Source organism: Aythya ferina (genome assembly GCF_964211825.1).
Source record: "Aythya ferina genome assembly, chromosome: 5".
NCBI lineage: Eukaryota > Metazoa > Chordata > Aves > Anseriformes > Anatidae > Aythya > Aythya ferina.
This window is the reverse complement of record NC_140301.1, coordinates 7,356,775-7,371,407: the sequence shown is the minus strand read 5'-3', so window position 1 is coordinate 7,371,407 and position 14,633 is coordinate 7,356,775. Positions and strand designations below refer to the sequence as shown.

The window sequence follows — 14,633 nt, the reverse complement described above, 5'->3', positions numbered from 1 at the left end:
CATAAACAGAGATTACAAATCAGTGTCCAAACTATTTATCCCACATATCAACTTGCAGGATACACTACGAATTAACCCCTTATAAAAATAAATAAATAAATAAATAGGTATAAATTATCAACATTCCTTACACAGCATTGTGACAATTTTAAAATTTTGTAACTTTTGTTGTGGTTTTGGGGTGTCACAATCATATGCTCATTTACTTATTCTTCAAAATCCTATGCTCTGCTTTCCAGAACATCAGGGATATTGCTGTTTTTCCTGTCCGCAACCTTCTTAAAGTAAAAATAATGTAAATGTTACATTAGTGTGGACATTGCCACATGTATGAATATATACTGGCAACAGTACGTGTTCGTATTTTACACTGCACTAGAAATAAGAAAGCCCAGAACAAAGCCCAAGGGCACACAGCTAGGGACAAAGATGGATACATAGGATGTTATCCCAGTCTTTGCCAAATGCTTGCAATAGCAATTTTAAGGGGTCCCTGAGGCCCAGGCTCTCATTTCACTGGTCCTTCCTTTCTCTTCACTCAAAGTTCATGTGCAGAGTAGAATTACAAGGAAGTTTTAAACCTCTTAAGTGATTTGCAGAACAGCCAGTGGAACTGGAATGCGGGAGACGTCTCAACCATTTGTGAACTTCGCTGAGCAGGAGGGGAGCAGTATTTGTGAACAGCTCTTACTGCAGCATGCAGGTCACTCCTCGTTACTCGTCCACATAGCAGCTTGCAGGCTGCCACCTGGCAGATGCGATCCTTTAGACCAAGTCCTTTGCTGGTAAAATACCAGATTCAAATCCTGACTCCACCTGGCCATTCAAATGAAAGGCTATGCCTTTAGGCAAGTGTGCTCCATTTGTTTCAATTTTAACTGGCAACCGAGTGATTATAACGAAGTAATTTGTAGGGTGGTGGCAATAAGGTATCTCTGATCTGTAACATTCTGTAAAATACCACTGTCTGATTTAAATGGATTAAATACCTCTCTAGACACATACTATGTCTAACTGAACAGGGTCTCCTCTCTGCTCAGGGTCCAATGTGGCTCTTAGTGCCCTAATACAAGTAACAAATTATCATTTGCCCAACTCCCATTCCCCACTAGTATCGAATTTTCCTCTCTATTTAAAGGCAGGAAACTCCACAGATGTTAAAAAACAACAATAACAACAACAACAACAACAACAAAGCAGTTGAAAAGCACCCAGTCTATGGTGATACCCATGTTTATCACAAATCAAAACAGAAATAAGAACTGATAAGGAGGGATTTCCGTAGTAGAAGCTGTTGCTGATCTGTAATACATCAGCAAGTGTATGGCAAATATGAACGTCAGCATTAGTTACCCCACGTAACTGTGCAACCTCTCATCCATGCCTGCATTAGCAACCTTACACCTTACAACAGAGACACTGAGTCAGATAAGAATTTGCAGTTCAGAAACTTCAGAAGGAGAAACAAATACATGCAGTAAGAGGTTAGGCCACAAAACCCAACCTAACTTTCCCTCCAAATTCCCATGGTTTTCGTCTTTCAGTGATGAGCATTTTTGTAAAGACCAGTCAGTTCTGAAATAATTCCTCCCAGGAATAAGAAATAGAACAAAGAGCCTGTCTGTGCCCTCAGGAGTGACACTGGATGGGAGTTATCCTTTGGATGATCTCCACCTCAATTTTTATTGCTTATTTGGGAAGGCTTCCTCAGCATTCAGCCTTCTTCAAATTTCCTCCCATTATTTCTAATTATACTACACTATAACTGTACACACAACTGCAAAGCCTAGAACATTAAAACTTTTCAGAGCTTCTTCACCCATGGTATATGAACAAGGGAATAGCCACAGCTCCCTGTGAGAGACGTTTTAATAAGCGGTAATCACAGCTCCCATTTTACATGGGCAACATTCTCATCAACCCTGGCTGGTACTCAGCATGGTCACCTGGATGATGACAGTAAAATCCATCAGGAGATTCCTTGTTTAAAATGATATTTATTCACTACAAAGCCCTACGGAATAATCTGGCCTCCAGGGAGACAGAAATTAACAGGTGATTGCTCCTGCAGCTTAGTGAAGAAACTGGAACACTGAAGGGGAGTTTTCACCACCAGTCCCTATTGCTGCACTATTCAGTCCAACCTTCACTCTGCATCAGTAGTAACCTGGTTGTGAAATATATATTTTTTTTAATTCCAGCCTCTTCACTCAGTGCATCCATGGTATATGCCACAAAAGGTATACCATGCTTATACAGCTGTCTGGCTTTGTGATGCTGCAAATTATATGCTAAAATAAAACTGATGCAAAACTACATATATATATTTGCATACACACAAATCTTCTAAATATATTACTGAAACTCAAACACCTGCTTTACTGCATACATAAGATAATGGTGCAATGCAGTCCTATGTAGATGAGCAGTACAAATAACCATTGAATTTTATACCTCCCGTACTTTAAGTAACTGGAAATCTTAAGAGGGTAGGAAATTCCTAATTTCCATCTTTTCTAGTCAGGCATTCTATGTTTAACTAGGCAAACAGACAATGCCTCATACACAGAGGCCACCAAAATCATAAAAATCAGAACAGAAATTGTCCTGATACGCTCCCCAGACTAGGTAATATCCTAGGTCTCCACCAAAGCACTGTAACAGCTACATCGTACATCCCAGATCCACTGACAACTGCACTGTCAGTTAAAAAGATGACACCCCCCAAATGATACATACTGTGCCGTTCGGATGAGCAGTGCTAACTCAGGGTAGGTGAGGAAAGGAGGCTCCTCGGACACGCGTCTTCCCTCCTGCGGGACAGGCTGCCCAGCACCACCACCGCAGCCCAGGGAAGCGCACGCAGCACGCCTGGCAGCTCAGCCACGGCTCCTGCGCTGCCTCCCCCAGCTGCAGAGACACTCAGCTGAGGCTGGGGGGATAAGCAGGAGGCGAAGAGTCGAAATACTAGAGTCCCCAGAGTTACAGATAGGAGAGACACCAGACCAATCCCTTCACAAGTCCTAAAAGGACTCAAAAAGTAAGCAAGGCAAGACACAAACAAACCGGCCTGTCAGTTTCTAACAGGAATTTTTGTTCGAGTAAGGACTGAAGGACTTGGCTTCCCAGCCTGTTTCTGCCTTTGCTTGTAAATATACAATTCCCTTTAATTTCAATGGGAACAGGACAGGGGCAGAACTGGACTATAAATATTTATAATTCATCCAGTTAGTTGGTGAAAAAACAGCTCAGTATATTTTGTTCTCTGGTTCTAGGCAGCCAGAAACAGACCTGGAAACAAATCCATAAAATGTAACTCTAGATAACTGGGAAACAAAGTCTGATCCTTGTGCAACATAAAATGCTAAGCAAGCGCTATGTGTTGTAGAATATTTAGAAGCACTTGCATTTACCATTAGTCCAGCAAATCCTTAACACTCGGAGAGTAGCTCTTTTAAAATGATTAATCTCAAAGTTGTACAGATTGTACAAAGATTAATAAAAATGAAGGTTTTACAGATGAGAACGTGTGATGAAAAACAGAGCAGCTTTAAAGAGTTGTATCAATCTAAGTGGTTATAAAAAAAAACTCATAAAAGATGACATTCTAATCTGAATATTTTTTAAAAAATAATCAAGCTGCAATTTCTCTCTCACACCATTTCTACTTTGTTAAACTGAAATTGTCTGTCTAATGTATAACCCAGTTACAACTTAATCTGAAAAGTTAAGCTTTTTATTATTATTTCATAAACCAAAAAAGGGAAGCTTTAGGGCATACTGAAGAGAGCTAGAAAATTTCAGATGAAATGTGAGTACAAATTGATTCATGAGATGCAGACTTGGAAGAATAAAAAAAGCCAGAAAGCAAGATTACATAAAACAGGCACCACATTAAGCCTCAGTTTAATTGTGTTTCAATGCAGGAACAGGAATTTTAGGGTTTAGAAACAGAGCCAAAAATGAGGCAAAGTGAGGGTGTGGGCTAGTCCCGTTGATAACAGAACATAAAGGAAGAGAAGTAGAGTTAATTCCCTCTGCTAAAATATTTACCATCCTAGCACCCTGGGAAAAATATGTATGGAGACAGCAAAGAGATTCTGATTAGTTATATAGAAGATCATGTTTCTGCCTGCTTTTTGTCTAATACTACGCAGAGGGTGGAGCTTAAAGCTGCATTTTTATCTGTGCTTTCCAAGGCAAAGGAACATTAAAAATGTGATTTCACAGATTACAGCCCTTCTGCCATCTTCTACGAGAAAACCAGCTGGCTGATGACAGGAAGGCACCGGATTCAGGGGACTCCAGTCTCATCGACTTCAATAGTTTGGGGGATTTTTGACCTCAGTGGAATCAGGATTTCACCCAACACGAGATCCAAAACAAGATCCTCAGTTATCAGTGGGAAAGGGACGAGTGTCAGAGACCATGGGTCATTGCCCATTGCCAATTCATGTTGATTATAGAACTGATCCCAACTAGGAAGTTTTACACCTCCAAATTTTACTAATAATATTGCTATAGGTAAACAGAAAAACGTTTACAATTCACTTGTAAACAAAATCTGTTTTAAATGCAGTTTTAATAGTGTTCTACAAAGATTATACATAATTTTCCTTCCAGTGAACCTCAGCAAACAGCAAAAGTCCATGCAATATGCTGATCATTTAAAATGCAAGGAAAACCAAAAGAGTAAAAAAATAAATAAAAATAATAAAATAAAAAACAAAATTGTCTGGTTATAGATATATATATGATTTCAGGTGACTGTCAGAAAAATAACTTTTACTCGAGCAGCTGAAGAGAAAACTCTGCAATATTTCTGTTAAGTCTTGCTGTTGGATATGTGGCTCTACTTCTTGCCTACCATGCCATATCATTTCCTGCTTGGTATAAATTATTTCCATGTCCCTTTTATATAGACCTCATCAAACTATCAAGGAGGATTGTATAGACATGAGGTCTACCTCCACAAAAATACTATAAGGGAAGCCATCATTTTCCACCTTGTACAAATAAGAAAGCAACACAAAGATATTAAGGACAGAAGCTGAGGGAAAAGGTGTCTGCAAATTTTGGACATCCATTTTGAGATGTCTGGGGCCCAAGTTTTCAGCATAATAACCAAAGGACCCATGGCTTTCCTTCAACAGTATAAATCAGGTCTCAGCTTCTCCAAACAAAATACCACAAAATGCCATCAGCAAACAGTGCCATTCACTGCCTTAACCATGAAATTTTCATTTCAGATTTCGGAAGTTGCCCATTTATGTGACAGCTCCCACAGCCCTCCCTCTTGTCCACCCAAAGCTCAGAACGGGACTGAGAAGTCTCCAGACAAACAGGCAACACCTAACCAAAACACTAGCTCACAAGGCAGCAAACATGGGCTGTTCTTCCCTCGTCCGAGGCCCTGACTTCATATAAGTCATAAGCACAACCTCAACTCAGTCTTTGGCATTCCAAATCTAAGTGAAACTACCACACGGATTCAAAGCATTCAGACTACGCGGTAGCAGCAGTGAGTTGTCATCTTCTCTACTGACAACCCCTTGCAGAGAGAAGCTTATTTTGGACTATGAGACTTCCTTTTGGCTTGCCAGCAAGTAGAAACATCTAGAACTCAACTTTTAGGAACCTACTCCATGTTCTGGACTAGGTTAGCCGCAGCCTTTTCTATCTGCTTCCCCATACACACCTCTCTCCCTTTCACCTGCCAGTCTCTCACACTGCCACGCTCCGTCAGAAGACACCACCTCTGCTCCCCTTATGTTCCCCTCTCCACCAGACAGCGATGCCCGGCCAGGCACTCTGTTCCATACCTTTTAACGCCAACCTTGTCTGGACGCCCAGGCCGTGCCTTCTTCTGTGCCCTAATGCTTACACCTACTGAAGGCACTCAAAGGCCAGAACCCACAGAAACAAAGAAACTTCTTGCCCTTCTCACAGCTCAATAGGAATGATTGTTGCTGTCAGCTTTCACCACCTGAAGTCTTGGTTGCCAAATTTCAAACTTTTAATCAGAATTCTACAGCTAACCAAACAGATATTGGCAAAAATGTAAACAGCTAAACCCAGAATGCTTTCAGAGAAACTGCTAGACAGCTCTAGCACAGAAGCTGTTAACTAACCCTACCTAAAATAGATGGCAATAGCTTCCCTTCGGTATATCAAACTGATGCTGAACATGAACCCCAAGAACAAGCTACTGAACTGGTGGTTCACTGTCAAGTACAAAGTGTACGACCCCTAAGCTTCAGACAATCATGGAGTTGTCCAACTACTTGCAGAACTTACCGGTAATGTTTTCTTCCTTATTACAATGCACGCTAAGCCAGGAAGAAGTGCCGGGGAGAACCCAAGGCAAGAAGCTAAACATGGACTGTCAGCATTGGACAGAATCTGGAAGCTCCACATTTCAACAGAAAGACCGATTCCAAAATTCTTAAATTACAAGATCAAGAAAAGCATCTGAAATACTAAACGCCTGGGAATCGCTTATGAACAGTTCATATATTTTAAAGATGTAAATCTTGGGAAGAATACCTTATGTTCATGGCAACTGAGATTGGAGGTACTGTGTATTGTAACTCTCAGCCAGAAAAGACAGATAACTATTTTGGCTCATATTACCAGAGATGAGGCTATGTCTAGCACTGATTTTCCACAGATTCTACAATCTTGGCCTATACCAAAACTTTCAGCTTTGTTTTACCATAGATCATTCATCTTGATTTCTCTCTCTTTTTTTTTTTTCCCCTTTCAAGCATCCTAGGTCACATACTTTACACTGCTAACAGTCTGACTCCTGGACAAGTAAAAAGCCATTTATTTTGTTCAGTACTCCTTTAATATTTCTATTGTGTCTTTTTTTTCACTGACTTCCCCAAAAAATAACCTCTTCCTTGCTTTAATAACTTGGACCTCAGTCAAGGTTGATGTGTTTCTCCATTTTGCAGGATATTTTCTTCAGAAGAGACAAAACAGTGTCTAATATTGCAATGACTGATCTTTAAAGGGTACAGATTAAAGAGGAAATCACAAACACTTATGGAAAAAAAAAAAAAAAAAAAGAAAAAAAAAAAAGGAAATAACCTTTAAAAAGAAAGAATCAGCAGCAAAGACACAGAACTGTACACAACTGTGGGATTTGGGGATCTTCTTAACCGCAAGGGATCTCCTTGACAGACCTCCTCAGACTCAATATAGTAGGGCCATTCCAAGATAGTTTACTATGCTACCATCTGACCTTCAAACACCACTTGTGAATGAGCTAGAAGCAGGTCCAATTTTTTTCCTTCATCGCACTACAGCATTGAGCAATATGGGCAACGTCCGTATTGAACGAGGTTTCCACTGGTACGGATGGCTATGTGAAAGTGTAGGTCTGCGTGGGCTTTTCTAGATTTCTCCTGTTGTTCACTCGAGTGTCAGCACATGCTTAGGTACCGAGAACATCTCAAAGCGGGCTGGTGACACCTACCTTCGGTAGGGGCGTTTCCATAACCAACATCTGCTCCGAGCAGAGCAGCCCAGCCTTGGCTTTCTCTTGGCTCGCATCGCAGGGCGGCTCTTCTGCTCGCGGCACCAGTCGGAGATGGGGCGAGGGGCACCCCAGCAGCACCCCAGCGGCTCGCACCCCGCCTGCTGCCCGCCGGGGGGCAATTGTTGAACCCTGCCGCCCGTCGCAGCGCCGGCCCCGCTCCTCGTGCTTCGCTGCCCGCCCGGTGGCCGCCACCCCGGCGGGGCCCCGCGGCGCCTCGGGACCTTCCTGGCCGCCCAGCGGCAGGAAACCCCGCGGGGGAGGCGGGCCGGAGCCTCTTCCCGGCAGGTGGGAGGGCGACAATGGCCGGGAGGAAGGAAACCGGGAGGCGGCCGGGCCGGGACACAGGACGCAGGGCCCGGCGGCGGGCGGGAAAGGGAAGAGGGCTGGCAGCGAGGGGCGACGGCTCGGGCAGGGGCGACCGGGACCGGGACCGGGACTGGGACCGGGACCGGCTGTGTAGGGCCGGGGCAGCTTCGAGCCTTTATTTGGGGACACGGGCGGCTGCTGCGCCGCCAGCCCGGCCCGTAGCGTTTCGTGCTAGCGGCCGGATTCACGTCGGGAAACGCAGCTACAGCGGGAACAGGTCGGAGAAGAAGAAAAGAGCCTTACCCCTTCAGCGTGGAGCCCAAGTTCATTTGATTCCATGTCATGCATTCAAGCTGTGAGGTCATTTGGTATAAATTGTCGCTGTTACGAAAATAGCTAGAATTAGAACCACGTCGTTGTGATCAATTGAAAACCGATACGTCAAAATAGCAACATTTTGTCAACGTTTTTCAATGTCAAAACAGCACGAAGTTAATTTATCTTACTGAATTCATTTTATCGATGTCGAGAAGAGAAGAGAAGAGAAGAGAGAAGAGAAGAGAAGAGAAGAGAAGAGAAGAGAAGAGAAGAGAAGAGAAGAGAAGAGAAGAGAAGAGAAGAGAAGAGAAGAGAAGAGAAGAGAAGAGAAGAGCCCGTGAAAAGTCTCTTTTAATCTGCAAGACTACAAATTTGTAAAGATCGGGAAAGTTTTCCTTACAGGAAAGTCACATCCGATATTGGCACATTGAAATCAATGAAACGAAGAGAGGCAGACCTGTGGGCTAACAAAGCGGATTATTTGTTTAAAAAAGGCAAATCTGTTAACTGCTTTAACCGGGAGTGGGAAGGATCACGTGGCTAATGGAGCGAAACAGCTATCGTGGCTCCTGATGGATGGGACTACATAGAGGGGTTTGACAAGCCGAAGAAAAATGGAGTGGCTGAGCGATAAACTAACCCCGCGACGGGAGCGCGCCGGGCTTTCTCCGCGCTCGGGGCCGCGGGCTGGGAAGGCGCGGGGCCGCGGCACACGCGGGTGCCGCAGGGAGCGCGGCCCCGGGGCGCCGGGGGCTCGGCAAGGAGCAGAGCGGAGCGGAGCGGAGCGGAGCAACCCCCCGGCCCGCAAACGGGCGCCGTGATGGATGCCCGACAAACGCGCGTCTGCTGTGATGGATCGCACCCAAATCCGCGGGGCTTGGGAAGCGAGCTGATACCGCTCTGACTGCGGAGTCGTTCTTTTTTTTATTTTATTTTATTTTATTTTTTTCCCCGCATGGCAGGTAGAAGCAACCTACAAAAGTCAGATTCCAGTGGGAAGCTTTTGCATATAAAAACAAATTAAGTGACTTCAATCTCGAAGTATGTGTAATATCATTTGTCAGTATCACTGGACACTATTATTCATTAGTGTGTCTGCACTGCTATTATGCTACTACAATGTCCTGCATATCAGCTCAGGAATTGTTAAACTCTCCTGCAGTTTCCCCATTTGCAATAGCAGCTCGTGCTGGTCTGTGCCAACTACGTTTTGCAATTCCACGAATTCTTCCTGTAATGCTGCTGTAATTAATTCCTCCAGGACCCTGATTTTTATTAGAAGTGCCCGCCCGATGCATTTACAGCAGGAGATTTCCCTTTAACTTTCTTTCTCTTGACAGTTCATTTATAAGAGCCTCCCCCACAATATCCACTTTTTCCCCTCCTTTGCTTTTTCATAAAGCAATACACTTATTCATCTTGTCACTAGCTCGCAGCCACTGTACTGCATGCGGCGGCTGGGTGACAGCGCCCCGAACAAGCTGCCGAGCGGGGCGAAGCCCCGGCCCGCTGCCCACTCCTCCGCCCCCAAAGCCCCCTCCTGCCCTCGCCACCCTACAGCCGCGCTTCGCCCCTCGCCTTGCACCTCCGCCAGCAGCCCGGCTCACCGCAGGCAGCCGCCCCGGGCTCTGCGCGAACCAGAGGGCGAGCGGAGCCCGAGGACACGGCCCCGGGACGTGGCCCCTGCCCCAGGCTGCGGGCAGAGGGCTCGGGGTTTGGGGCGCGGCCGGGCGGGGCGCGGATCCGCCGTCCCGCAGCGATCGCGCCCCCAGAAGCCCGGCGGTGGCCGCGGGTCGCCCGGGGGCCGCCGGGCACCGCGGAGGGAAGGATCGGGTGTCTCGCTTCTGACGCGTGACGGAGAGCAGGACACGGGCAGCTCCATCTGCGCCCTTTGGTATTGACAGCCCCACAAGATGATCTCACGGACCCGACGGCCCCGCTCAGCAGCTCGGCTTTGAATGAGCCTTGAGTTACGAGAAGGAAAGCGGGGTCTCTGGGGATGTGCCTGCGTTGGTTCCAATCTGAACCGCCGGCCCTCCAAATGGCCGCAAAGAAGACACTAAAAATAACTTATTTTCATTACGGAGATGCTTTTAAAGAGAAACGAGAGGAAGGGGGGGGAACGTTTCTACAACGGGGATTAATGTAAGTTGGAGTGGAATAAAAGGAAGTCAAAGCTGAGCAAAAAGGGAACTTAAAAGGAAACCAGTAGTAGATCATATAGAGTTTGTTTTGGCCTGCATCGCGGTATTACCGAGTTCTTGACCTCTGCGCAGAAAGAGCTATAATCTGAACCGAGACTCCTCCGCTTTTAAAGTCTTTGTAAGTGTGACTCACAGTAAATTTTCAGCATCGGGCATGTTTACTACATTAAACAGCGCGAGGTAGAAAAGTTCACATCCTCGCCGTGACGAACTGGACAGCGGCGGCCACCCGAGGCCCTGCGGCCAGCGGGGCACGGCTGCAGCCGGCCCCGGCCCCGGTCCCTGCTCCTGCCCCAGCCCCGGCCCCAGCCCGGCCCCGGCCGCAGCGCTCCCTGGCAGCGGGGCGGGCCGCGCAGCAAGCGGCGAGCAAGGGATTGCTGAGATGCTTTCGCTTCCAGCACGAGAATTACGATCTCTCGGCTAGCGCTTCGAGCTCTCGCCTCCCTGGATGCTTTGCCTCGGTGAGGGAGACAAGGGAAAGGGCTCCAGGCGGAGCGGCCGGCCCGGCCTCGAGGCTGTGGAGCGAGGGCAGAGCGCGCCCGGGCTGCGAAAGCAAACCGGAGCTCCGCAAAGGGAATAAATGCGGCCTCAGGAGCAAGTAGGAGATTGCGCTGAAGCGGTTTTGGACAGAAAGAGCGCGGCTGGTCTTTAGGCTAATGTCTCGCGGTGTAACCGGCCGTCCCTTGCCCTTGACAACACTTCCTAGGAAGAGCACTCGTGCAGTGGGAAACCCGCTTTTCCCCCGGCTTCCCTCCCCAGAACACGTGGAGGTGGGGACGAGGGTCCCCGAGCTCCCCCACCTGTTCAGGCTGAGCTGCCGGAGCGGGCCTTGTACTGCAGGGGCTCTCCCTCCAGCTGCAGCAAGTTCTGCCCTGATCTACACGCCCCACGCACAGCAGTATTGGCTCCAGGGAGGTTTAAGGGCTTAATCCGTACCCTACCGAGGCCAGCAGCAAACCTGCCGGGGAGCAGAGTCGGATCGCTCCCCTGCGTGCGAAAATGCCCGCTCTGGGGGATAGGCGAGGAAAGCAAGGCGCGGAGCGGGGGCAGAGCCCCGGGGCCCGGCGGGGCCCGGCCCGCTCCCGGAGCGGCGGCTCGGAGCTGCCCTCCCGACGCCTCCCCACAAATCATATTTATAGATTTCCCTGCGAGGCGAGCAATCTCTGCCACTTCGGCGCAGGAGTTCTCCCCGCCAATTATTCTGCAGGCTAATCTCTCTGGATAGGCTTCTTTCCTTCCTTCATTACCTCATTCCCTCCTTCCCTTGACGTCAACTCACGTTCATTAGAGAAGTGGCTTCTGGAAGTGACAGAATTTTGTTGTCCCGCGTCCAGTGTTGATTAATCAGAGATGATATGACCGGCCTCTAAGAGGAGCCGCTCGCGGCTTCCTTCGCGGAGGCATATTGTTTTGTGTGCTAGAGTTACTTAGCAACTCGAAGATACGGGACGGGCTCCAAGTTCACAAAAAGTTGAAGAATAAATTTTGGGGAACTTCTCTGCTCACTAAACACGTTGTAAAACTGCGAGAGGCGCGCCCAGCCCCCACGGCAGAGGGAAGAAAACGGGAAACCGCTCTTGCAACGGGCCCTTCTGTTTGCAAGGCCAGTTCGCGCTTAGAGCAAAGCTCCAACACACCTTTCTCCCGGCAAGGAAACCCCATAGCTGTATTGCCCCGTTTTCAGAAAACAACCTCTCTGCAGGCCGGTCCCCTCCACTCCTGGGAGCCATCGGGAGGGCTCCTGGTCTGCGTGCCGAAGCCTCCGGCCGCTCATCCCGTGCTGCCCGCCCGACCCCCTCTGCTGCCCACCGGTGAGCGCTCCCGCGCCCTCCCCGCAATAGGGGGGAGCGGGGGCTCCCGGCGCCGGGCAGGCCGCCGCCGCCTTTCCCCAGACGTGGCCGAGCCGCGCCGAGCGCAGGCTGCACCCCGAGGACCGCAGCAGAGGCCTCGGGCAGCGCGGGATGCTCAGCGGCAGGCGCCGGGCAGGGCTCCGCCGGGCTGCCCCGTGCCTCTCCTCTCGGCCCGGGCGGTAGAAGAGCGCACCGGAGCAAATCCCAAATCCTGGGCGCCAGCGGGCCCTGCCCCAGGTGTGTGCCCGCTGCGCTCGGGCGGCTGGCACCTGCCAAGAGAGCGTCTCCCCGGAACGGGGACCCAGCCCCGGAAAGCTCGGCGGGGCCAGGCTGGAGGGACAGCCTCTTTTTTTTCCTTTTCTTTTTTACCGTGTGTCTTGTTGTGTTTTTGTTTGTTCGCTTTGTTTTTAGAGAAAGGGAAAACTGAACTCGTTTCCTCGCAGCAAAGAGAGAGCTGCTGGGAGGACGCGCCAGGGAGAGACCCCGCCCGAGCACCCCGCGCGAACCGAGGGGAGGGCAGGCGGGCACAGCTCCCTGCCGGCGGCGGTACCTGTTGTAGGGGGTCCGCAGGAGCAGGGCCTGACTGCCCGTGCAGCTGTCCGTGGGGGTGTGACAGCCGTACACCGGGGGAGGCACCGAGTACTGCTGGTCCCCTGCAGAGGAAGGGGGAGAGAGTTAGCCCCCGCCGCGCCCTGCGCTGGGGCAGCCCAGGCTCTGAGCCGGGCTCCGGCAGCGGCGCCTGGAATTACCTAGCGAGGTCTGCTGGCTGATGGGGTCCTCGTGTTTGAAAGAGTGGTTTGTAAACTGTGCGGCGTGGTGAGACGGCGTGTGGCCGTAGCTCGGAGTCCCATCGAAAGCCACGGTGCTGTAACCTGCCGGAGAGAGCACAGCGGGGTTAGGGGGGTCACGGGCTGCCCGGCCCGGAGCTCGCCGCCAGCCTCCCTCCCGCAGGGCGTCGAGCATGAGGCGCCGCCGCGGGCTGCCCCAGCTCCACGCCCCGGTGCTGCTGGGCACGGCGGGGGAAAAGCCGTGGCGAGGGTTTTGCCCTTCCTCTGCGCTCCCCGCTCCCCGCCGGGACCGCACTTGGGGGGCTGCGGGCGCGGGGGGAGCCGGGGAGAGCCGGGGGGCGCGGGGCGGCCCCGCGGGAGAGGCGGGCCGGGCAGCCCGCTCCCAGGGGCGGACAGTCGGAAGTCTCGTTCGTGTTTAAAGAGAACAGATCGGCTTCGGTAATAAAAAGGATGTTTTCATTAATCGTTGCTCATATTAAAGAGGAAGATTCCCATCTGCTCTGTGTACTCCTCTGCCGTTTCCAATTTAGAAGTTACCCTTTAATCTCTCTCTCTCTCTTTTTTAAGAGCAGCTTTCTGAAGAGTCTGCAATAAAGAGGCGGAATGTTACATGCAAAAATAAAACTCCTCCTTTCAGCGAAAATTGCTCTCCAAAATAATAAACAGCCTATTTTGTTTCCTACGCCGAGCAGATTCAGATGGAAAGAGACCACCTCTGCTGACCCCGGGCCGACACGAAATCGTAAATCAGGTGCTTGGACACCAACTTTCATTAATGACTTGGAGCTGGCTAAACAACTTCAGCTAAAAAAGTAATTACAAAGTAATATTATCTCAGAGGCTTCTCGGCTCGTCAGCATTTACCCCGAGAACCGAGCTCCTCCGAGAGCCGCTCTTCCAAAAAAATAAACCAAAACAAAAAAGCCCAGCGCGGGCTGGGAAAACAACCCAAACAACCCAAAAAGCACGAGCGCTAGCTCCTCGCTCGCAGCCGGCTCCTTGCAGCACGGGCATCCTCTGCAGCCCCGCCTGGCAGCCGGGATATGGCTGCGTTGGCTGCTACGGGGGTGCTCGGCGCTGTGCCCGCCGCAGAGCCCACCACTGGGGCTTTGCCGAGCCCCCGAAGTGGGGAGGCAGCAAAGGGAGCCAGCCGCTTGTGGCTTCTCCGTTTTCTTGTCTCTGCAGACAGATCCTGCGACATTACAGGGTTTAATTAACCTGCGGAATTGCGCAGGAGAAATGAAGGGAGCGATGGGGAGGAAAAACAAAAGAAAACAAAACAAACAAAACAACAATAAACAACCTGAAGACTTTGTAACCTTCACCTTTGCGATGATCTTAAGCTGGCCCTAGCACTCTGGGACCGGGGCAGAAGCGGGCTCACCCTCTCCTAGCCCAGGCTATCACCCATGCCCCTGCCCTAGGAGCAGAGCAGAGCGACTTTCGCGGCGATGCGAACAGCGTTGACAGGCCGGTACCCCACGGACTCCCATCCCACAGCTGTTTCTCGCTCCTTATCTCCTCCCTTAGCCCTCAGGGTAGAGACTCAACCTTCAACTCCCTTTTCCCCTTTTCCTTTTTTTTTTTTTTTAAATAATAATAATAAAAAACTTTCAGAAAA

At 49.6% G+C, this 14,633-nt stretch overlaps 1 protein-coding gene across 13 annotated transcripts in view; it reads right to left on the bottom strand.

Annotated features, from left to right (window-relative positions):
• WT1 (WT1 transcription factor) overlaps window positions 1–14,633 on the bottom strand; it is a 93,887-nt gene that overhangs the window by 27,328 nt on the left and 51,926 nt on the right. For 12 of the 13 annotated variants that reach the window (XM_084521273.1, XM_084521274.1, XM_084521265.1 and 9 more), the window contains 3 exons: window positions 12,974–13,096; window positions 12,775–12,877; window positions 8,156–8,233 (listed from right to left, as the gene is read on the bottom strand). In XM_084521273.1, coding sequence (XP_084377399.1) covers window positions 8,156–8,217 — 62 coding nt within the window. In that variant the 5' untranslated portion in view covers window positions 8,218–8,233; window positions 12,775–12,877; window positions 12,974–13,096. Of the gene's footprint in view, window positions 1–8,155; window positions 8,234–12,774; window positions 12,878–12,973; window positions 13,097–14,337; window positions 14,603–14,633 lie in introns of those variants that run through there. The other variant, XM_084521264.1, reaches the window with a different exon arrangement.